Genomic DNA, 25,356 nt, shown 5'->3' with positions numbered 1-25,356 from the left:
TACACCATCTGAAAATAATCGGACATACGTTTCCCCCCTCCCCCAGATCGATCTTCGCTGCTCGGAAGGAAATGGACAGTAGCGACGGACTTGACTTTTGAAAATTTCCAACAACTCCGCGCCTCGTCTCCGTTGCGACCCCCCCCCACGTTTAGTGCCGCCCGAGGTAAAGTAATTCGGTTATCGGTGCCAAAGTGCAGTTCCACCGTTCAGTCTGCAGCGTCACATGCAACGCCATTTTTTACGGCCCCAATTTTCCCCCATTCCCGTCCAAACGCATCGTTTGCTCTCATGTCAGCCAATGGGAAAATCTGATGATTTTTCGGCGTGCGAAGATCGAAATGCAGGAAACGGGACGTAGACTCGAGAGTTCGGTAAGATCCGGAACCGCGCGATATTCGAGGATATTCGTATCGCGTTAGCGCGTCCGGTGCGCCGCAACGATCGCAATTAGACTAATTATATTTAAAATGACGCAATTTCAGCGGGACACGTACGAGGCAAGGATCGTGCCGCGGCGTTTTAAATCTCGTCGCGTTATGGAAAGGGATCTTTGTTTGTTTTTTTTTTTTCTATTTTTTTTTTTTTTTCTTTCTCTCTCTCAACGACGAAATTACGCTCCTCGGGCATCCCTCCCGGCGTACGGGGAGGAAGGGGGGGGGGATCATCCTCGACCGCGACAAAACCTTCGACTGCTAGATATCCGTCGGGCGCGTGACGATAATTAAAAGTAAGTAAAAGGGCGGACGTAAGAATAAGCGCGAAGAGAGAGAAAGAAAAAAATCGAGCGGTCAACGGGAAGCTTCTGATCGCGATTCCGGTTCCGTGCGCGAGGATATCGCGGCCAACCGGCTCGCACTTCGCTGCGATCCGTTAAAAAAAGATATCGATTTTGCGAAGCCCCTTGTGCCGCCTCCCTTGACCCCCCTGTCCATCCTTCACTTTTCGACGAGTCGTCGACGTTTCCCCTCCTTCGAGGGATCCAGACAATCGGAGCGAGGACGGACCGACGGTCAGTCTCGCGTTTAAATCTGCCTCACAGTCGGTATGTTTATCTATTTTTCTCCCCCCCCCCCCCCCCCATACGCACTTTTATCGTTTATTCCTTCTTTTTTACTTCCCAGTTCACATGGCGTTTCCCGGATTCCTCGGGACTCCAACGACGAAAACTTCGGATTCTCACCTGGGCGAGGGATTCGAGAGTGGAGAAAATTGGGGCCGTGTGTATAATACATCGGATCGTAATTAAGCGGCGTGTACGAGAGAGCGACCGGGAAAAAAAAGAAAGTAAGGGGGATGAAAAACGGAAACCGGAGAATACGGTAACAGAGAGAGAGAGAGAGAAAAGCGACAAAAAAAAAAAAGGAGGCAGACGTCGGATCAGCTTTACCAATGTAAACACTCGTGGTGTGTACGCGAGGGGGGGAGGGATGGCGGCGGCGGCGGCGGCGGCGGTGGAGGGCCGCGTAACGTTCGCTTCCGCGCTTCCGCGTGTTGTCAGAGGATAAAAGTATAGGCGATACGCGACGGCATTCGGGGTGGTTCGGTAAAATAGCCGGTGTTCGAGCGAATCAATCGACGCTACGGTTCGGCTATAACGCAGGCATCGTCAACGGGTTGTTGAAACCCGGTACTCGCGCCCTCCTCCTCCTCCTCCTCCTCCTCTGACCCCCTCGACATTTATCGTACACGAGGAGAAGCGGCGAGTGTGCAGTGTAAACATGGCGGAAGTGCTCGGCGATAGCGGGCCCAAAGCTTTCCGCCGCTGCGATACGTACGTACGTACTACATATCGCGGCTATCAATTGGTCTTGAAAACGGGACGGATATAGCGGAGCTGATTGCGAGCGGGGCGGCCCTCGAAAAACCGGAAGCGAGAGAAGAGAGAACGAACCGTCTCGAATTCGTCGTCCGTCTCGACGCGTGAACTTTGAACCCCCTTGGATCGGCTCCTCGCGAACTAGAGGGGGCTGAAAAGTTTAGAACTTTTGAACAATGCGATCGCCTGACTGTGACGATTCACGCGTCGTCTGAGCTCCAGAACATCCGGAGTAAAGCAAACGCGATTAACCAATTCGTTCGATCGTACGTTTGACATTTTCACGCAGTTGCGGATAACGTTCGATCGGATCCAAAGTCTCGATCAAATTTTCTCCCCCATTTTGAGAAACTTTTTTTTTTTGGTTTTTCGTAGCAGAAACGGCGGTGTAATGTAAACACGTCGATCGGACGTAATTTCGCGATAAACTCGTTGAGGTGCGACCTCTGAGCTGCATTATATCGCGTGCAGCCAGAGCGCGTATAATTCCTAGATAATACGAAGGATCGCCGCGCTGATTCGCAATGGGCCGAAAATTAATGAGAAGTACCGCGCGCGTTTCCAGGGCTCATCTGGAGCATCATCGTCCCGTTAAACTCGAACGGCGATTACGATCCGTCAAACTTCACGTGGGAGGACGAGCTACTGAAATAGGCGAAATTAGAGGGGGGGAAAAAAAAAATAAGGGAGATGACGAATTAACTGGTACGACCACGTCATTCGTTGCACGTTTGTGCGATCAACGAGCCACGACGAATACACGGTGCAACGGAATTATTAACGTCGTCTAATTCGCTTGCGTTCGCTCGTAATGTTATGCGATATTTTTTTTTTTTGTAAAGCGTGTTTCTGAATTTTTCAAATCCATTTAACCGTTACGTTTCACCGTACGTGCGATGTGATATTTCCCGTATATGTATACCGATATATACACCTATTACATCGTATACCGCATACGTAGGTATACACCGAGTTGAAGGAAACTTTATTTATTTCACATTTCTGATGCAAGCGAAACGCGACGTGTTGTGTAATGTACTTTTCTTCACTTTATCTTATTTTTCGTCTTTTTACTTCTATTGTTTCACCGTTTTTCTAAATTTCATACACGTGTGACACGGCAGATGCATCGCGACCCGTCTCTCCGGAGACAAAAGTATAACGCGTCATATTCAAATAGCGCGGATCTAATTCTAATTCTAATTTTTCCTTTTTTTCTTTTCTTCTTCTGTTTTCCACGAGCAGGCGGTACCTGGAAATCCGGAGAGCAGCCTCTCACGATCTCTGCACGCAAAGGACGCTGGCGAAAAAAATTTTTCGCCCCAAAATTCATTGAACGAAATAAAATACCTTGTCTAGTTTAAATTTTTGGTTTTTGTTTGGTTGTTTTTTTTTGTTTTTTTTTTATTCAGATTTTCGGCGAGCCGACCGCAGACGTCGAGAGCGTTTTCCAGGGGACGAAGGAGTAGAGAGTGGGAGAGGAGGAGAAGAAAAAACAAACGGGGAAAAAATAAACGAGCCGTCCGGATCCGAAGAATCGAATCGTGATCGGCCCCATTTTCGAGACGTCTGACTCTGCGGATTTCGGCGAGACTCCGCATCGGGCCAAATGACAAACTCGTAGGCCGTCCGATGAGTATTCTAATCGTCGGAGATTCGAGTCAAGTCCCATTAGGAAAAAGAAAATGAGAAAATTGTCGAAATCTTATCGCCCTGAACGCGCTAAATTTTCAACTGAATAAGACAACGCGGACTGTTGGAAAAATTCGAAATTTTCAGAGACGAAAAACCGCTCGAGAAAGTCGAAAATCGAGAATTCAAATAAAAAAAACAGGTAGAAAATCGCGTTTCAATATTTCACGAAGATCCTTTTCTTTTTCTGTTTCCGTTTTTTTTTTTTTGTTTTTTACTTTTTTTTTTTCTTTATACGCGTGTACGGCACGTTACACGCAACGAGGTAATAATTTATTTAAAGGCGGATCTCCCGACCCCGGTGAGAATAACTCACAGCGTTATTCAATCGTCGCTCATAGCAGCGTGAAGTTCATCACGGCCGATTGATCTCGTGGGTAAAATTTTCTGATTTCGAAAAATCACCGTATATCATTAGGGCGTTCGAATGTAACGCGATGCATTACGGGGTGCAGCTGTGCGGACCGTTCAGAATTCGCTTCCCCATTTCGAACGGAAAGCGGGGTAGGGAAACGCGAAGATCGAAGTAAGAAGAAGAAACGAAACGAAGGAATTGTTGTTTTTCTTTTTTTTTTTCGTTTTTCGATTTCGTAGTCGAATTTAGAACGAAGAATTTTCTCTTCACCGCAGCGTTTTTAGAATCTTTCCTCGGACGGTCTCGTTTTTAATATTATATTGCCATTTCGGTATATCGGTGGAAAAAATGACCTTGCGCTTGAAAATAATATGCAAGCGGGGCGTACCGCAGGAGGTCATAGATGTACGCGTATATAGTGAAAAATACCGGAAAATTACTAGCAATCATTGGAAAGCTCTCAGCTGTTTGCTGAACTACGAAATCACCGTAGTGTACGCGGCGTTCGACCTCCTACCTTTTTCCTGTCTCTGTAGCCACGGGCTTTTACTCCGACATGTCGTGGAGATTTTTTTTCTTTCTTTTTTCTCTTTATATATTTCACTTTTTATTTTATGTATTTCATATTGTTATTATTTTTCTTCCTTTCCTCTCCTCTTCTCCCTCTATTTTACGACATTTTTCCGTATACCTTCGGCGAAAGATCTGGAAAAATGTTGTCGGTACGTCAAATTATTTAAATAATTTTTTTTACTCTCTCCTTATTTCTTTTTGAATCTATATTCGTTTTTGCTTCGATCTCATCGATCGCGTCTCCACGTATCGGAGGTGATCGATATTTTCCATTACTTTAACCCGAATTAGCCGAGCGACGAGAGAAAAAAAGAAAATGAAAAGAAATTATTATCGTTGATTTTTTTTTTACTACCTTTTTTTTTTTTTTTTTTTTGGATAAATAAAGTTGGAGAGGGGAAAAAGCAGAGGAGTAAAAGGATAAAGCTGTACATAGGTATGTACCTGATAGGTTGTACCTGTATACAGGTATATATATATATATATGTTTGTAAGATATGATAACAGGAAGATGAAACGAAGATGAAACGTGACGCCTCGAGAATATTAATATAATATCACGCGATGTTCTTTGAGACGATTTAATTCATTGGTAAAGGAGATTGGAATAAAATAAAGAGTGAGTAGGAAGAAGAAGAGAGAAAAAGAGAGGAGAATTTTTAAAAAATATGTAAATGAAAAATGTTGAACCGAAGAAAAACAGTGCGAATGTTTCTAGTTGATTGATGAGAAACAGAAATGCGAAAGAAAATGATGAAAAAAAATATTTCGGAACCGTCGCTCGCACATGGACACGTGTAACGTACGTACGTCACACATCGCAACATATATTTATTTTTACGGTTTTTCATGTAAAGCGTTTTTTTTATTTTTTGAAAGTTTTTTTTTTTCTTTTTTTGTTGGCTTTTCGTAACAGAAGTCGAGAGAACTTGTAAAAATGAGTGAAAAAATTTTGCGAAAAAAAACTGCAGCCGAGGTAAAATCTGTCGCGCGCGATCCACAATTAATATTACACGTTTAAAACTGTGGGGTTTAAAAGTTGAAAGTAGGTGTGTACCTCGTATCTCGTAAAACGGTAAAGAAAATCGCATGTAGAGCCATCGTAAAGTAAAACTCGTTGATTGCTGAAACTCGCGGGCGTTCTAAAGCGGAGTGTAAAATTGAAAGAAAAAAAAAAATTGTAAACTAAAGAAAGCAAAGCAAAAAAAAGAAAATTAATAACCCCGTGTACTTTGCGGCGGAAGGGCAAACGCTGTGTAGACAAAATAGAAAAAACAAGGAAAGGAAGAAAAGAAAGGAGAAAAAATAGCGAGAGGTCTAGGCGATCGCGTGGAATAGGAAAAGGAAGAGAAAAATAAGATAGAGAAAGAAAATCGTTCAAAAAACCGTAGGAGAATTTTTGAAAACAAAAATCGCGAAGAAAATATCCGTCCTTTTTTTTTTACATAATCGGAAGGTATGGAAACGAATTGTGGAAGGGTGAAGAGGGCTTTGGAATAAAAATCCAAAAACTTTTTCCTTTTACTTTTATTTCTCTCTTCTTCTCGCGACATCGACTCGAAAGTGAAAGTAAAAAATGAAATAAATTAATGATCCGGTCGGGGTTGAAGTTACTCTTCCCTTCTCCAAGTTTGTGTTTGCGTTTAATCTGGTTTTGGTTTTTAATTTTTAATTTTTTTTCTCTCATTCGGTAAAACTCACATTATTCATTGACCGCTATTGAAGTTGCTTAATATTATCATCATTTCTTTTTCCGTACATTTCGCCAAATTATTAGCCCTCGTTTTTCTTTATTTAATTTTTTAAATTTTTTTTTTTTTTCTTCTTCGTATTTCACGCGATCATCGTGTTCGAGAGAAATATAATTCTGCGGACAGATGATGTAAAGAATTATTATTTTTATACGCGCATAAATTCAGGCGAAATCCTTCGGAAAAGCGATTGAAAAAAAAAATTAAATCAAATGTAAAAACGCTCGCGCCGAAATACGTCAATCAGTCGGTCAATACGATAACACCGAAAATCTTTATCTTTATCTTTATTTCCACACACCGATTTCAAAGGCATAATTTACAAGGTACGAGGGCGGTGACTGAATTTAACAGATTTTCGAACACTCGTATTCATGTACATGCGGTTGGTGCGCATTTTCCCTTTTTTCTTTTTTGCTCCTTTCGTTTTTCCATTTTTTTCTCCCCTCTCAATTTTTTTATCAATCACATAATACCGCACACGTTACGTACGCGAAGGGGTGACGCGTGCTCGCCCCGACGGAGTCAAAAGTCGAAAATTCTTTCGCTTCCTTTTTTTTTCATTTTCATTTTCATTTTCATTCTACCGCCGATATTTCGTTCCTCCCAAATTTTTTCCCAAAGACACGCAGCTGCCGGAGTTCGATCTCCTCAGCATCTTCCAATCGAAAAATCATATCTCTATTTCTGTATACATATATATATATATATTTTTTATCCCCCGGGGAAAAACTTTCTTCTTCTCCCCCCGTTGTCCCCCCGGCCGCCGGTATGTAATGCGGTATACATTCTATCCAAATTAAATTTTCGCCAAAATCTAGCTTCCAAAAAGAAAAAAATCGGAGAAAGAACGACAGCGACGAAAAACACGAGTCTGTAAGCGAGTGCGGAGAAATCGCGAGGAATGAATGAAAAATAAAATAGAGTATAAAAAATACGGGAAAAAAATTAGGACAAAAAAAACAACTCGGTTATAAGTAAGTTAACTTTTGTACATATGTACATGGTATTGTGTGCCTACCCACCGCGTGTATCGTGTACGTAAGGTGTATGTACATATGTGTAAGAGCAAACATGTACGATAAATCAATCGCGTGTTACGGTACGTCGGAAAATTCGTATGGATACCATACGTAGCAAATTTATCTTATTGTAACTCCTAACGAAGTGCAAAATTCTTTGAGGTCTGTACGAAGATAAAAAAAAGTAGCCGAATTAGGAAAGAAAGGGGGAGAAAATAAAACAGGCAGACGCGACGTATGAATAAACGAAGAAAACGCAAAAAGTGAAAAAAACTGCTCGAACGAGTCTTATCTACGTCTATTTTTTGCTCGAACGAAATTGACAAATTTCTAATCCTCTCGGAGTTTGACGAGGAAATGGCCGATGGTTTTTTTTTCTTCTAATTTTTTTTTTATTCGTTCAAATAAATTTCACACGATATTTTCGTACAAGGATTCGTTCGTTTTTTTCTCTCTCTCTCTGAATTTTTCATCACGTCCTCTTCATTTTCTCATAGAATTTTTATTAATTTCATTACTTAATCTTTAAATTTATTTATAACATATCGCCAGACAATTATTATTTAAACTAGCTAGACATCGGTTTAATGGTGGGTATTTCGTTACGTTTTGGGTTTTTTTCTTTTTTACTTCGCTATTTTTGTTTCTCGTCGTTGTTGCATTTTTATTTGTTCGTTCGATATTGATTGATTTTTTTTTTCTTCAAATCAAGATTATCCCATTGTCGAACGTCGATCGGTGTTTAATTGCGTATTTTGTTTCTGCAGGCCGCCGTTATGGTCTTCACCACGGTTTCCGGTACGGGTGCGACGCAATCGTTGATCGTCGTTTCACCCAGGAGTCGACGGATCCCGTTATTTTTACTCGAGTATTCCTTGCTGTCTCTGAACGTCGTCACCTCGTGAATGGGAAAAAAACAAAGGCAAAATATCAAACTCGGCGAAATTCTCTGGGAGAGTTTCGCAACGCCGGCCGTCTCCCTACTCGTCCGCGGAGCGAAAACGAGCTTTTTCACGACCCTCGATCGGAAAAAGCCGACTTTCGCTCCGTCGGCGAGGAAAATTTGTAAAATTTTATTTTACTTTCTTTCATTTTTGCACGCGGTTGCATACTTACGTTTAGGGTGTAGGTTATCTCTTCGCAAAAGTGATAGAAATCGACGCACAATCTTTTCTCGATACAGTCGTTGGACACCAAATGTCGCGGGTAAGTCCGGTGACCGAAATCCATGAAACGTGGCACGGATTCGCACGTGCATATAACGTGTTCGATGCGAGGTAGCGGAGGGACCCGGGACTCCCGTACGATTATGTCCGATTCCTCGTCCTCCGGAATGTTGACGGCGTTCTCCCAGTGGGCATCGTAGCCGCGAACGCTGACCCCCAACATCGCCAGGGACAGAAGCTTGAAAAACAGAGTGAGGAAAATCGCGGTGATCACGCATGGTAATTATTGTGAAATTTCACGGTCGAATGTCGCACCACTTACCGAACAGATAATCCTGATGGTCATCCCGTAGTTCGTTGGCTGACTTATCTGAGGGTAAAGTGACCAGATCGGATCCCGAGGGTTCCTTTTATACGGTATAAAAATGAATGAATACGGGGAGACGAATTCGCAGGTGAGAAAATAGACGGTGGGAAAAAAAAAAAACCGGGAGAAACCGGGAGAAGAAAAATGATGACGGAGATCGGGGGAAAAAAAAAATCGCACAATGAAATCCATTACACCGGTCACACGATACCGAGCGTCTGTCTTCTACCGAGATACGGTACGCTCGCGGTTCGCCCCCGAGATGATCTTCGGAGGGACGGATCGGCTGATCTGGACGTTCGACGTACAGGTAAAGAGCGTGCGAAAGAGAAGGCGAGAAAGAGAGAAGAGGAGAAAAAAGGAAAACTGGGTAGAGAATGAAAATACGTGTACATGTGTCGATACAATGGAGTCGCCTCGTGTCCGTCAGATTTCAACAATGTTCATCTCGCCTAGGATACGAAAATATCCTCGTTATAGGATGAGAATATTATATACAGATCCTGGTAATGGACCAGAAAGAGAAAAAAAGAAGCACAAAAGAGGGGAGGAAAAATGTGAAAATTTTTCTTCACTCGTGTCGGTAAAATTGTCGGATTTTTTGTAATAATATTCGAGCGGTGAATTAATTGAGATGTCTAACGAGATTAATAATAATAACAACGACGACGATGACGATAATTAGTAATAGAAGGAGTAGCCGAAAACAACCGAAATATTCGATCGCTCGGAGTTAAATTAAATTTATTTATCAAGATCAAAGACTACCAGTCTTTTGACTGAATGGTATATACGTCTATTTTGATATCCGAATAACAAAAGGGATTTTAATATACGCCGTGAAATTATTTTCATAGTTTTCTTTGTTAGAATGAAAGAAAAGAAAGAAAGAAAGAACAATTATCAATTTTCATTATATGTATCCTATAATTTTCTCGACGCGTTTTGTGGAAAAATAATGATAATTATTACGTAACAGCACGGGACTATTCGGGGGTTTAAAAATAAATATTCGGTAATGTACATACTCGTCTATATATATACCATAACCATAGAGGTGATAATATCAATCAGTCCAGACAAGAATTATTAATAATTGTTAATTAACGATACGTTTTTATAACGCATCGATTATTGATTACCCCGTTATTGTATACGTATCGAAAACCAGATAAGCGTAACACCCGAAAAAAAAAAAAAACGAAACGAAACGAAACCGTATGACCGGAAAAAAAAAACCAGATGCAATCGACATAAATCTCGTCTCTCTAATCTATTTCACCCGGTTTCAACAGCCGGACATCCGACGACGGGTGTCGTCTGTCAAAATTTGCCACCTCTCGATGTCGACAAATTTTTTCAAAAATTTTCATCGAAAACCAATCTCCGCGTCACTCGCATCGCGACCGACAAAATTCCAAAGTCGAAGGAAAGAGGAAGAGGAGGCGCTCTTTTATTTTCTGAAAAAAATATTTTTTTCCCCCAATTCCGCATAAAACGATGTACACAAATGTTTGTTTTAAAATCTTGTATTCGTTCCACTCGAACGGTTTAAGTGCGGTTCTCTAAAAAATTTTTCTCCCTTTTTTTTACCCTTGTTTGTTTTTTTTTTTTTTTCGTCAACCTATGCACGTAACGCGGACGATGCCGACGATACGTTATCGTTATTATTTTCAGGACGACGATGACGATGACGATAAATGTAAGTGTACGTGCGATGTACACGAACAGGCGGTATGTATTACATGGAATTATACGCGGTGATATAATACATAAAGAAAAGTGCGCGCGCAATGGCGGAGCTTGACTATATATTTGGTTGCAGCACGCGTCTCCGACACTACACGCCACGCGTTCGACGCAAAACAAGTACATAAGAACGAGGGTGGTTTTCGAGGGAGAAAAGTCGTTCCGGAAGATCGGAGGAGAGATCGAGAGAAGAGAGGCGAGAGAGCGAAAATCGAAGAAAATTTCTCCCGATTTTTGTCGCACGTATATCGGCATAAATTGGAAAAGAAAAAAAAATTAAGATACGAAAAACGAGAGCGAAGAATTTTTCGCAAACAATTCCGCACGTATATATATACCCACAAGTACATCACACGCGGTAATACGTAGATACAACCGCGTCTGTGACGACAGTCGATTGATTACCTGCTTACGTATTTTTTTGTCGCTGAACCGAGTAAAAATGACCCGGTCAAAATTCATCGCCGATTTTTTCGCCGGTACGGCCATCTTCTTGGTCACGATAACGTGCAGCGTCGTTTTCGCCGCACCAGCAAATCAGGTCAGACTCCCAAACATATATATATATAATTGTATTGGTAAAATTTTTTTTTTTTTCTAAGAGTTTTTGGAAAAGAGAAATATTAAAAAATCAACGTTTCATTCGTCTTGGGCGCCGATTTACGTACGAGTACCCGTATTACACGCGGACACGAGAATAACGGATGAAAAGTGAAAACTTTTCTCTTTCATTTCCCTTTTTCTTTATCACGGTTTTTCCCGACACCGTGCGTACGGCGCATAAATTGAAAGGGACGTGGAAAAAGAAAAGGAAAGAAAAGGGAGAGAAAAAAACTGGTAATCTGCTCCGTAGTGGGATTCCCTTTAGCCGATGTATTACATCGAAAGAGATTTTCGATTTTAATCCTCCCTAATGAATTGCCCTTAAAGTCGAATCTTTCACTCGCGTGAACCGCTCTCGATTAGAAGGAGGAGAGAAAATTATTCTTTCGTTCGGAATCAACGAAACGCGGGAAAAAAAAAAGAAGAATAAAAAAAGTTCATCCGAATTTCGATGACGATCAATTGAAACTCTTCTCGAATCTTCCTCTTCATTTCATCCAATCGCGCTTTTTCTATTCATTCGTTTGTCTAATTTTTTGTAACGTATTTGGAAACGAGTGTGTAAAAATATTAAAATATCGCAAAATCATAAAAAAAAGAACAAAATCGGGGAAATTTTTTCTGAAAAATCAAACGATTTCGGGCGTGTAAACGCGAAGTTCCGTGTGTCGCGTATGTGTACGGGTAGCAGCACTTTTGTTATAAACTCGAAAACCGGATTACACGTTATCGGGTTTATTTTAGAGGGTGAATCCGAAAGTGAACGGGGGGCAAAGGGGGAGAGGGGTGGGGGGTGGGGGGGTTCCACGTCGGGGATTTCGGGGTCCGCCATTACGACTTACTTAAACTCGAAAAAGGCTTGAAACACGGGCGATTAAATTTTCCGCTCGAAAATCGAGAGAAAAGAGGCGAAAAAATCACTTCGAAAAATTGGTTTCGCTTCGCGCGGAGTCGGTTCGTTCCTGGTTTCGATTTTTTGGGGGGGGTTGGGGGTTTTTCGAACTCGTGCTCCGGGTGACTTTCTCCCCCTTTTTTTTTCTCCCAGTCCGATTCATTTTATCTCATCTCATTCGATCTTATTCCATCCACTTTTTTTCCTTTTTTTTTCTCGAGAGAGAGAGAGAAAGAGGGTCGCGGGAATACCAATTTGTTTGAAAAGAATTTTCAACTACCTCTGACACAACTGTCGATAATCCTTTCACCTCCTAACCAGCGCAACCTTCGACCTTAAGACCTTTTTTTCTCTTATCCTTTCTCTTACTTTTCTGTCTCCTTTCGAAAATCTCCTACTCTCTTTACAACCTGTAAACTGTATAATCCATCCGAGTCACTTAACGTCGAGTTTTTCGGAATGTGAAACTGAATTTTCGATTTTTTTTCATCGCTGATTATTTCGTTTGAATATATCTTCACGGACTCTGAAGTGTCAGATTTTTCGGACATTCGAAAAATAAAAGTCAAAAATGAAAAGTGTGATAGAAAAAAAATTCCCCGATGTACTCTGGTTCAAAACGTCGTTGCTTTTTCCATTTTTATTACGTTTTTTTTTTCATACTCTCTCTCGAATATCCTGCGGGACTGAGCGACAGGGCGGAAAAAGCTGAGTGTAAAAATGAACGAAAAAGAAAAATCACCTTTTCACTTTGCTTTAAAACAGTGCGAACGTAATACGAGCTCACATCTATACATATAACTTTTGCAACTTGTTGCTTGAAATTCTACACGTTTATTCAATGATTTCGTCAAAGTACGTATGCACATACATACTACGTATATAAACACGTATGTGCGACATCGAATTTTGATTTAAAAAAATGATTTGGTTGAATCAAAAATTTCCAACATAAATCTTTCGTCTTTAGAACGAACGATCGAATATTATTCGGATTTGTTTATTAGAAAGAGAAAAAAAAACAGAAAAATTAGTCGTACAAAAGATGGAGGGAAAGAGCAGGAATTTGAAACGATCAGATTTGACTCGATTCAATTTTTTCTAATATCGAGTAAAGCGTCAAATTTTCCTATTTCCTTTTTTTTATTTAAACTTTGTTTGCGGATTGTCGGGACTATAAATTAACGCGAACGTTTACCATAACCGACGTACGTCAGGCTAACCGAATTCATTATTGCAAATCCCCTTTCAAGGTGGGGAAATATTATTTAAATGAAATCATAGACAAAGTGTTTCTCTGCCAGAAATTATCCGCGCAACGTAGATACACGTGCACCAGATGTAATTATCATAGAAAATAACCGCGGGACGGGGCAACAAATAACTCGCTCTAGGAGCTGCAGGTAATCCCCCTCGCTTCCATACATCGCCCGCAAAATCTGCCGATCCATTAGTCAAATTAATTTAATGACAATCCGGTCTCATCCAATGTACACATATGCGTAATACACGAGGTACATACATATGTATCTACAACGTGGTTACGCGGATGTAATTTTAACAATGTTTTTTCTCTCTTTTTTTTTAGTCTCAAATATTGCGTATCAAATTTATTACATAAGTTTCCTTTTTTTTTTTTTTTTTCATTTTTTTGTTTTTCTTTGATTCTAGTTCACGATACGGATACGCGTACATTTTTTATTTACTCCAAGACGGTACGATTTGTGATTCGCAGTTTTTTCTAACGCCTCGTTCTCGATCAGCGGGTTACTACTCTGGAGTTAATTTTCGACTCCGTTAATTATTGATCAGTATTACGGATTGGCGCGGCGAAATCGCCAGACAATCGCAGGGTCCCCGTAAATATTTCATTCGACGTTGAACGAATTTTGTATTTTCTTTTTTTTTCTTCTCGGTTTTATCTCATTTTGAAGATGGACAAAAAAAAAAAAAAACATTCCTCAGCGTAGATATTATGGGGGAAATGAGTTATATCTGGGGTGTACGTTACACAGTTTCCTAGGCCGCGTGGTACGACGAGAAAACTAGACGGAAATATGGCCGACTACCGCAAGATATTAGATGTGAATTAGGGCAAAAAAAAATTCGGCGCCTCACAGGCGGACGACGAAATACACGTGGGTGTATAAAAGTCTGTGCATTGAGTCGATGGAGATATGCGTGGCGAGAGACGCAATCCGAAAGAAAAGAAAAGAAAAAAAAAAAAAATTAGAAGAAAGATGAGAAGAACCAGTGGATGAAAAAAAGTAACTGGGAATTCTGCCAAGTCGAGGGCGCAGGGAAAAAGCCAATCTTCTGTAGATCGTTCTGTTAATTTCTTTCTTTTCTTTTTTTTTTTTTGTTTCTTAGTCTCTCGGTTTCTGACAGATCCCTCGCATTTGATTTCGAAAAACCTTAACCCATCCCTTTGGATAGAGGCAAAGTGACGTAAGCCACAAAAAATATATCTCGTACTAACGAAGTTCGGTTGGAAAAGTTGCCGTTAACTCGGTATATTTTTTGGATAGATCAATTTGGCGTTCAGATTCGGATTCCGAGGGGTGAGGTACCCCTTGGATTTTTGCGGTTTTTCGGAATTACGATGGAAAAATTCTTTTTCATCGGATTCTTATATATTTTTACCTCGGAAATCCGAATCTGGAAGAAAAATTGATCTATCTGTCAAATTAACTTAGTTATCGCCATTTAATCGCTTTTTTACCATGAACTTGAGAATATCTCTGCGTCAAAATATTCGAATTTTTTGGTCTACGAGCAAACCCGAGCTACGCTGGAATCAGCGCAGCCAGCAGCGTAGCGCTTTGTTGTGAGTCGTCACCTTGGGGGCTGAGCAGAGGTGACGCCTCAAAACAAACCCGCGCGCCCGTGGCTACCTGACTCCAGCAAAGCTCAGGCTCGCTGGTGAATTGAGAAATTCGAATATTTCGACCGATGCATGGTTTGCGACGAATCAAAGTGGGTCTACGACTACAACCAATCGATATGTCTCAATTTTTCTGTTCCCAACAGCGAATAATTGATGATTACTCGATCGATTGCATTAGTGGATGATCTTATCTTTCAGATTTGGATTCCTGAGCTAATTATACGTAAGATTACCCTTGAAAAGCCAAAAAAAAAATCGATTTTTGGGCCAAAAGTAAAGTAGTTTAAAAATTGATTGTATTACACTTTTCTTGCGTATTTTAACCTCAGGAATCCGAATCTGAAAGAAAAATTGATCTATCTCCAAAAATGACCGAGTTATCGCTAATTTTCAGATTTTTGGGGTCAAAAATAAAAAATTGATTTTTTAGTCTTTATTAATGTAATTTGAGCTCAGGAATCCGAATCTAAGACAAAAAATGATCTATCTTTAAAAATGACCAAGTTATCCCCATTTTTTCGCATTTTCTGGCATAAATTTGAGGATATCTCGAAGGGAAAAAATCGTAGCTCAATTTGGACAACGGATTCGTGTTCCTGAGGTCAAATTACATAAGAAAAGTCCCATTCGATCAATTTTAAAAAATAAAAATTTTTGGTCAAAATTTGAGATTTTTCCAAGGGGTACCCCTTACGATTTTTTCAAATTTTGGCCAAAAATTTTTATTTTTTTAAATTGATCGTATGGCACTTTTCTTATGTATTTTGACCTCAGGAACGCGAATCCGTTGTTCAAATTGAGCTAAAAAATTTTCCCTTCGAGATATCTCAATTTTTATGCCAAAAAATTCGGAAATTCGGCGATAACTCGGTCATTTTCGAAGATAGATCAATTTTTGTCCTAGATTCGGATTCCTGAACTCAAATTACATTAAAATAAACTAAAAAATCAATTTTTTATCTTTGACCCCAAAAAGCTGAAAATCGGCGATAACTCGGTCAATTTTATAGATAGGTCAATTTTTCTCTCAGATTCAGATTCCTGAGGTCAAAATACGTAAGAAAAGTGTCATTCAATCAATTTTAAAAGATAAAAAATTTTGCCGAAAATTTGAAATATTTCCGAGGGGTACTCCTTCGGATTTCTTCGATTTTTGAGCCAAAAACGAAGTTCGTAGGACGCTTTTCTATCGTATTTTGACGCCAGGAACACGAATTCGTTGGAAAAATTGAGCCACGAATTTTTCCCATCGAGATATTTGAATTTTTTCAAACATTTGCGACCTTTGAATTTTTTTGATTTTGGATGAAAAGTTCAACTCTATTTTCGTCAGGCTTTTGTAGGGTATTTTCTGAATGAATCGAGCCATGGATTAATCCGATGGAGGTTTATCGATTTTTTCGAAGTAGAGTACATGTCTTTCACTCTCTCGATTTTTATTATCGAAATAGAACAGCTACGACTTTTTACATTTCCGCTCACGTATGCGCGTCAGTGAAAAGTAGAACTTGGTAAATTGAAGATTGTGTAGCTGAAACTTGCTCGTCGCATAGATACCTATGTACACACACCGCATGTCGCTTACCTACATACCGTACAACTGAAAATGCAGAAAATTTCCGCTCACAATAGTCCAATCAAACGTCGATATAAAGTTTATCAATATTTAGAAAGCTAGGAAAATCAGAACCACATTCACGCATAGATTTTGAGACTACAGTTTCTTTGAAAATAAAGAAGAACTAAGGGAACCTCCGCTAACGTCCCATGGAAATAATTTCTCACTTTTCTGATCATCATACGCGCAGGATAATCGAGAGTGATCGAAGGTGTATATTAATTGAATAATTAGTAATTAACAAAAGCAAATTCTCAGGCATCCGTAAAACGAAGCTAAAAAACGAGCGCATCGGTGAATCATCGATCGATATTCGTCGGGATTAACGGAAAATTTTTCGTTGCAAAATAAAATTATTTTCTCTTCATTTCCATTTTGAATAAAAAATAAACTTAAAACGTTTCTCTGCACCGACCAAGCGATCGAGCGGGAAAGTCGAACCAATTTGAAAACTAACCAATTTCACGGCCTAGCTTAATCCTCTAGAGTCCATGTCGAAGTTTATCGATACTCACAGGTGAGAAAAGCAAAAAAAAAAAAAAACCAACGAAAAACAAAGGGAAAAATTTATCCGGGGTACGTATGCCGGTTTACGTAGAACTGAAAAATGAACAAAGGTTCGTCCTGAATTAGGGATTCCAACTGTCAAGTGCGAAAGGAATAATTAGTCTCGTTTAACTAAATTGAAAAATTTCGCCATTTCGGTCAACGAAAACTCCTCGTGCAATCTGATCGTAAAATGGAGAGCGACGAAACGCGTTTTTGGACGCGAACTTTTGATGGATTTTTGAGAAAAATTTAGCCGTATATTGTATAGTCGCGGACTGACGTTGCCATGTATCCGCGGTTTCTGCTGTTCCGAGCTTCTAATTTCCGGACAGGATATCCGGCAACTATAGGATCTATTTTACAAAGTTTAACAATCAACCTCATCTCGCTTCTCGCATGATCGACTAATAGTTTAATTAAACGTTCCACGAAAAGTAACCAAAAACAACGAACTAAATCGGGGGAAAGGGGGTGAAAATATTTATGTACTCAGCTTTATGTATACATGATTTTCGTTTTTAAAATTGTAAAGCTATGTAATCAATAAAAATCGTCCCGCGAATGTATATATCTTATATATCTATTTAATATTTAATACGCGTATATTTGTGCGAAAATTAAAAATTTCTCAACATTTTACGCGTTCGACTTACCCGGATCAGCTTATTTCTCATATTTTACAGATCCTGTTCACGAGCTAAACGCTCCCAGGATATTTTACATCTTCGCATACATATATAATGTATACGCATATTTTTATCTGATACAGTTATCGGGGCGCGAATTCATTCCCGTTTTTCCCGATAAACGGGTTTTCCTTCTCCCTTTTTTTCTTTCCTTTATTTTCTTTCCTCCTCTCCTTCTCTTTCACGGTCTCCTAAATTCCGGTATTATCCCACCCGCGTAAGTCTTCCTCTAAGAATCGGATAAAATTTCTAAACATGTGAAACAAATTTAGCAAAAATTTCATTCGATTTATTCAGTCGATTTATTCGGCTATTCAATTTTCGTATACCTACCTGTACGCACGTGCTGCGCGTACGTCAAAAATTCCAAATCTCCAAAATCTTTGGAGCTTGCAATCAAATAAATTCCGAAATTTATAATCGCTTCGAAAGAACGCTTTTTTCTTCGCCTCATTTCCGTCCATGAGTTTTAAAATCCCATGAAAAATCTGAGCCAAAAAAAATCAAATATCGATTCGAAAATAAGAAACGAATTTGTGAAACGGAACCGTTCGTCCTGAAAAGAAGGAAGAAGTTGGAGAAAAAAAAAACAAATAGAAAGAAAGAAAGAAAGAAAGAAAGTGGGATACGATAAACTTATTACACTTACCCACCTTGAAACCGCGAGAAAGTTGCAGAACTTTTCATTAATATTGAACAATTTTACTTCGCAGAAAAATTTTTCCCATGTACTCATACGTGCGCGCGTGTACATAATATGTATTTACGTACACATATGTACTCGGAAGGATAACGGATAAAGGTTGGAGTTTTCCAAGAGTTTATTGCATTATTTCTATTTTATACACAAGATACATAAATCAAGGGATATATGATTTATCGTTTTGTTGGTAAAAATTAGCGATATTTGTGTCCGTACACACGTGCTCGTATTGTGGGCGAAATGATATACTTATGGAATACACCGGTGTATGCAGGGACCGAGTATACAGCTCGACTTCGTTGCGATTCCCTTTTAGCAATCAATATTATTTGCCAACGCGCAAATTCGAACATAACCCGAAGGCATTTAGCCTGATCTATATGCATGTACGGAGAAATACGTGTACATATATAATATATATGTATATGCTTTCATCCGTAGCGTACAAATAATACACATGTGTGCAGGTAAATCAATTCGTTAACATTATGTGTGTTTGCTCTCGATCCGAATCACGACTGAACGTAAAACACACGTACGATATTCGACTAACGATGCTTTTTCATCGTTCCTGTAAATTTCTCCCCCCCTTATTTTCACATATCTCCTGCAATTTCAATTTCAAACAAATTTAATAAAACCGACTACGAGAAGAAACTAAAATAGAGGTCAATAACTCGGAGACAGGAAATAATAAAACGGATACCATGGATAATTAATTATCGTTTCTGCTTTTATTATTTCAGCTTCAAAATGAAATAATTGAAGCTGATCCTCGCGTTTACGCTCAACCGGAACTGGCGGAAGCTCTCGCGAGGCATTACGAAGCCCTCGGTAAGTTTTCTGCTTTTTTTTTTTTTTTTCTTTTTCTATCCACTTCACGAATTTATTTATAACATTTTTTCGTTTGTACCGTATCATTCCCCGTTCGATTATGAAAAATTCCTCGCCACACACCATGTAATATTTCATTGTACATACGTATTCATCATGTATATTACATATATTCAATTTCGTCAATTTTTTTTCCATTCTTCTCTTCGTACATTTGACATTTATTATTACACGTGTATATATATTCAATCGCATTCGTAGCAATTTAACCCAACCTAACGTGACCGCGCTGTGCACAACAACGACAATGACGAAATTAACGATTTATAAATGGCTTCTATTTTCATTCTATTTTAGAAAGTAAAATGTCCGATTTTTATTACGTCGGGGAGAAAAGAAAGCTCTACCGTTCGTTCGCTTACGGACTTACTCGCTTACTTATTTACCGAGCTGCAGTTCCGACTTGCAACTGCAACTTGTGCAACTGCGGGGAGTCGATGACGTTCGCCCCGTTAACTTCGGGGCTGACAAGTTAAACGGCTGAACTACTTGAATTCAGTAGAGTCGTCGTCGTCGTCGTCGGGCGAGAGCCAGTAGTAATAACCCTCTCTCAGGTCGGACGCCAGACCTGAGCGTTTGACGCGTACGTTTTTCCCTTTATTTTTTACGCCACATGTATATATATGGAAATTTTCAGACGCATTCGTCGTTCCCGGGGGTAGATTTACGCCGCGCGTTAACCGCTGCCTTTCGTTTTGGAAAAAAAAAAAAGAAAGAGGAGGAGCGAAAGAAAAGAAAATTGAGAAGGAGAGTCGACATGTAGGTTTTCATAAGGAAGAATAAATGTTTTTCCTCAGCTCAATATTCTCCCTTGAATAACTCCTCCGACGTTATATTGTCTACACTCTGCGCGAAGTACGCAGCTCGATGTCAATGGTGCGGGATGTTTTTCTTTTACTCGCTACTATCCTACAATCGGACGTGGAAAAATCAACGTGAGCCACTGACGTACGGTGGAGCGATTTTATGAAAATCAAAAATCAAAAATCTCCAATCTCTTTGTTTCGTTTTGCTTCTCTTCATTTTTCCGCATATGGGACAATTCAATTGCTGCGATTAATAATTCAACAACATCTGTAGAATTTTATCGAATTAAAAATTATTCGGTGGAACATTTGAACGAAGGAAAATTTGGGAAAAAAATTAATTACGTCAGATCAAATTTGTACAGTTTTGTTACAACCCAAAAGTTGAAGACTCTTCCTGCTTTTAAAATCAGAAAATATGACGCAAAAATGATCAAGCGGTTTCATTCGCATTTTTACGACATTCTTCGAGCTTGTAAAGTTTTCATGGTTTTTTTTCTTTTTCACATTCCATCCGCCCGGTGAGGATCAGATATCATAAGTGTGATCGTACATAGGTGTAACAACACGACCTGTAAATAATATATACAATCATGTGTGACTATAGATATAGTTAAAGTGCTTTTTTATATATAGTGAAAAAAAAGAAAACTTTTGTAAATAATATTTTCCTGTTAGAAAATCGTCGCAGATATAAAGATGTCTCGTTACGGTGTTTATCGTTGTGTGAATGTGAATCGATATTACAGACGAAAAGGTAAGCAAGAAAAAATGAATCAAAGTTTTTTTCAAATTTTGAATTTACTTTTTCGAATTCTTATTTTGAAATAACAATTTATCCCTGTACTCGTTTACTATATCGCATGCTTCTGTGTGTGCGTGATAAATCAATGCATGTACATTTGAAATTTTTGTATAATATATACATAAAATATATGTGCGTAGTAAAGTGTGCAGTTCGTGCTGTGCTTGCGGACGATTCTTTTATTCTTTCTCACACGGATTTTTCGGCCAACTTTTTCCTGATTTCTTATTGTTTTTCAGAATGGGAAAACATGCAAGATAAATCTAAAGGGGATCGGAAAAATGGTGAAAATATTCTGCGGTTTTTACAAGGGCTGGCGAGAGATGCCGAAGCGAAAGATAATCGTCGCCAAGGAAACTTAGCTGGACAACGGAATTTTGATAAAAAATTAAACGGCGATAATAAGAATAGCTTTGCACGCAACTTGGACAGCATTGGAGGCGCAAACCTCCTCAGAAACTTAGACAGCATCGGGGGAGCGAATCTCCTCAGAAACTTGGACAGCATCGGGGGCGCAAATCTTCTGCGAAACTTGGACAGTATCGGAGGCGCAAACCTCCTTAGAAACTTGGACAGCATCGGGGGCGCAAATCTTCTGCGAAACTTGGACAGTATTGGAGGCGCAAACCTCCTTAGAAACTTGGACAGCATCGGAGGGGCAAACCTCCTCAGAAACTTGGACAGCATCGGGGGAGCAAACCTCCTCAGAAACTTGGACAGTATCGGAGGGGCAAACCTCCTCAGAAACTTGGACAGCATCGGGGGAGCAAACCTCCTCAGAAACTTGGACAGTATCGGAGGGGCAAACCTCCTCAGAAACTTGGACAGCATCGGGGGCGCAAACCTCCTCAGAAACTTGGACAGCATCGGAGGGGCAAACCTCCTTAGGAATTTAGACAGCATCGGGGGAGCGAATCTCCTTAGAAACTTGGACAGCATTGGCGGCGGAAATCTTGTGCGCAAATAAAGTTTGCGCTCAGCGTCGGATAATATGGAAATAAAAGAAAGATTAATAACCGTCCAAGAGAAGGGAGAATCGAAGGATGTAAAGAAGAGAAATATCGGTTTGCAACAACTGCTGATGATTGTTGAAAATGAATGGGAAAATTAAATAATTAACGTTAGTTATAATCAGACTGAATCGCCGCTGTCCTATGATTTCAATTTGATTAATTAAAATGTTATAATCAATAATATTGAATATCGTGTGTAAAAATAATCAAAAATGAAAATTACAAGCGATTCGTAGTAAGAAAAATGTAAACCATCGTCCACGAGTTTCATAGATTCCAATTAACCGATCCCATTGAACCAAAAAGAAGAAAAAAAAACAAAAATTCGAATCGTAAAAATTTTATTCCAGGTATCGTTCTTCTTCGCAATGCATAATTATAGTATATTAATTATCGGGTACATTCAGGTATGTAAAATGGACCAATTAAAATATCCGATAAACAATTTTTTTAAATACTATCTATTTTAAACGGTTTTTTTCATTTTTCAGTACCGCGGTTTCATCGGCTGCGTTGCGCTAGAATCTCGGAAAAGAAATAATTGAAAATAACGAAAATCAAAAAGCGAATTGGATAACCGATAATTTTTCAGCTTGAAATTTTGCCAACAGGAGGGACGGAGCCTCGCAACCTCGACGGTATCGGGGGCGGTCATCTTCTTCGTCAAACTCGACGAGGTTTGGACTCCCTTTCCGGTGCTACTTTTGGACAAAATAAAAGGTTCGATTCGCTGAGGTGAGTTTACCGATGGAGAAATATCGTCCGATAAACGAAAAAGAATTTTACAATGAAAATTATCGCTTGATTTTCGTTCATACTTTCGCCAAACTTTACCAATATCTCTTGACGTACCCCGACGATCGTTGCCTCGCGGAGCGAAATAAAAATCTGACGAAATCTACGGTATTTTAGTTATCGGGGAAGTTTGAAATTTTTCAAATATTCGCGAAACATCTCCTCGTCGTCGTCGTCGTCGTCGTCCGTAAAATTTCAAGCGATTTATCGGCGCACCGGAAAATGTTTGGGAAAAATTTAAATTCAAATCTTCATCTTTACGGTTTCAAATTTCCTCCCGCACAGTTTCTCGACTCAGACGGCGCAAGAAAAGTGTCGACGAAATTCGTCACACGGAGACGCTATCCCGCAATTTACAAAAATTAACCCAAAGGGTGTGGTTTTCCGAGTAATCAGGTAAATTAAAAAACGAAAAAAAATAGGAGTCACGATCGTCGGTTCAACGAACCTGATCCCCAGTTATTCACCTGCATTTTCCAGAACTGCACACCCGAGGCGTATAACAGTAACTGAAAAAAATCTTAACTTCGTCTCGCCGTGCTCCAGACGTCGAGAGAACGGAGTAGTACGAATTAAGAAAGAAGAGAATTTGAGCGGAAAAAAAGAAAAAAAAAAACAAAACTGAGAAACTAAGACGAGTGTTTTTCAAAAAAGATAACCACCTAATGGACTCTCCGTAGGTAGTCGTCGTCGTCGTCGTCGTTCTCGTTATGATTCCCGCAGGAGCTCGCGGATCACACGGGTTTTCGTACATACGGTATACTCGCAACGTTATGTACACACCGCGAATATATGTATACCTATACCCATGTATAACCGACGTATAACACTCGGCAGCCACCCGAAAGTGGTTATCGGGAGAGGAAAAACTTGTCGAACAACTCTCTCCGAGTAGGATATCATTTTTCGCCTCACTTATATTCCCCTTCTTTTTTTTTTTGTTTTTACTCTCGTAACAATTAATTCTCTCTCGAACCTTCGCACCTGCGAACTCGCGATTCGAAAAACTCGAAGAACAAACTCGAAGTAAAAACGAAATTTCTGCCGATAAAATTTTCCCGAGATCAGACTCGAATGAGTTCGGCTCCTAATTCACAAATCCGATCGCAGAACGATTATCCAAAATCAAGACGGATCTGTTTGATTATTTATTAATTTTCCAACGAGCCACCGTTTATTATTCGGTGTACGACGTACAGTAGCGCGATTTGCTCGGGGTAACTTCGAAGGAATTTCGCGAAAGATTCGAGCGACGATTAAGGATCAAAAGTTCGACGATTGTTCGTGAGAATTTGGGAACGTGATCGTACGCGTTATTCAAAACCGTCGAGGCGTGTTCGAAAATGGCGCAGATACGGTTAACGCGAGTACAAATAAATTGAATGCCCGGAAACCCCGTTTAAGATCCTGCGGATCCTTTGAAAGCGAAATTCGACCTCGGCCTTCCGTTCGTTCGCATGCGTTAGTCGCGAAAAGTCGACGAACCTTTGGGCGACCCGCATGACGGGGGTTAATTAATTCGTTCCACGCACATATGCGACGCGATTAGTGGGAACATTTTTGGGGTCAGGTTGGGCCGCTCGAGACCCCTTTGGAATATGATGTGATTTTTCGATTCTGTTTTCTGTACTGTTTTCAACTAGGATATACCGGTGTTCGTTTCAGCGGGATAACCTTCGGTACCCAGAAGCGTAATTTCGACGAGATCGACCGGAGCGCCTTCAACAGTTTCGCTAAGAAGAATTTCGACGAAATTGATCGCAGCGGTTTCGACAGTTTCGTCAAGCGAAACTTCGACGAAATTGATCGTGCCGGATGGGGTGCCTTCGTGAAACGGCGACTCCTGGACGCCTATCTTCAGAACAAACAGCATTAACGTCTCACCGTGAAACCAATTATTAAAAATACGAAAGAAAGAAAAGAAAAAAAAAACCAACAAACACCCCCCGACAAAAAAAAAAAAGAAAATTGAATTAAATTAAATTATACTACCCCGTACACACCCCCAATTATTATAACCTTGAGACGCTCGGTTCAATTTGTCGTGAATTTTCTCACCTGAAAACGGCCTACTTGTTCAGAGTCGATATTCATGTTGCACCGAATCGAAAGAAGAATAATCGAACAAAAAAAAAGAAGGAAATAATTTCTACCAATATTCGATCGAAGCTCATTTACAAAGAATTGAATCTACATCAGTATTGTAATCGTATCTCTCAACCAGGTAGGCCTCCGAAAATATTTGTAAAATTGAGAGAAAAAAAAATGAGGAATATAAAATACTAATATTAATTAGCGATGTATCTGGATGTGAATATTAGATAAGAAACGAAATGAAAATATTCAACAACAATTTTAACGAAATTAATAATTGAAATGTTGCAAATTTATTTCTGTTTGTTTATTTATTTATTTATTTTTTTTTGTTTTGAACGAATGATGGTGGTCGATTACTAGCGATGGGAGATGAAAAAAAAATTTTTTTAATTCGATCGTTCAATCAAACAATTAATATCCATAAATTATACATGGAACAGTTGTGTTACTATACATATATATACCGTCCTCGATTACCTATATATTATACATATACTGAATGGGGGATGATTAT

General features: G+C 39.6%; 1 protein-coding gene and 2 long non-coding RNA genes across 5 annotated transcripts; 2 read left to right on the top strand and 1 right to left on the bottom strand.

Moving 5' to 3' along the window:
* Nucleotides 1-601: 601 nt before the first annotated feature.
* On the top strand, nt 602-8,110 carry LOC125502014. Its single transcript, XR_007279818.1, has 3 exons — nt 602-1,045; nt 1,125-1,287; nt 7,980-8,110. It is a non-coding gene; the product is annotated as an uncharacterized LOC125502014 (long non-coding RNA).
* LOC125502013 lies at nt 6,543-10,441 on the bottom strand. The gene is made up of 3 exons (XR_007279817.1): nt 8,701-10,441; nt 8,329-8,616; nt 6,543-8,110 (listed from the first exon to the last, which is right to left on the bottom strand). It is a non-coding gene; the product is annotated as an uncharacterized LOC125502013 (long non-coding RNA).
* A 461-nt stretch (nt 10,442-10,902) lies between these two features.
* LOC105693255 lies at nt 10,903-22,195 on the top strand. Of its 3 annotated transcripts, none has more exons than XM_048659437.1 (3): nt 10,903-11,035; nt 19,179-19,266; nt 21,177-22,195. In XM_048659437.1, the coding sequence occupies exons 1-3, from the start codon at nt 10,937-10,939 to the stop codon at nt 21,902-21,904; spliced, it is 915 nt and encodes a 304-aa protein (XP_048515394.1). In that variant the 5' UTR covers nt 10,903-10,936; the 3' UTR covers nt 21,905-22,195. The 3 variants fall into 3 exon arrangements, with proteins under 3 accessions (XP_048515394.1, XP_048515396.1, XP_048515395.1); XM_048659439.1 differs by lacking the exons at nt 10,903-11,035; nt 19,179-19,266 and adding exons at nt 19,330-20,085; nt 20,811-20,889; XM_048659438.1 differs by lacking the exons at nt 10,903-11,035; nt 19,179-19,266 and adding an exon at nt 19,330-20,889.
* Nucleotides 22,196-25,356: the final 3,161 nt, after the last annotated feature.

The sequence above is a fragment of the Athalia rosae genome, chromosome 8 (assembly GCF_917208135.1).
Source record: "Athalia rosae chromosome 8, iyAthRosa1.1, whole genome shotgun sequence".
NCBI classification, from domain to species: domain Eukaryota; kingdom Metazoa; phylum Arthropoda; class Insecta; order Hymenoptera; family Athaliidae; genus Athalia; species Athalia rosae.
Note: the sequence above shows the minus strand (reverse complement) of the source record. Positions and strands in the feature narration are given on the sequence as shown.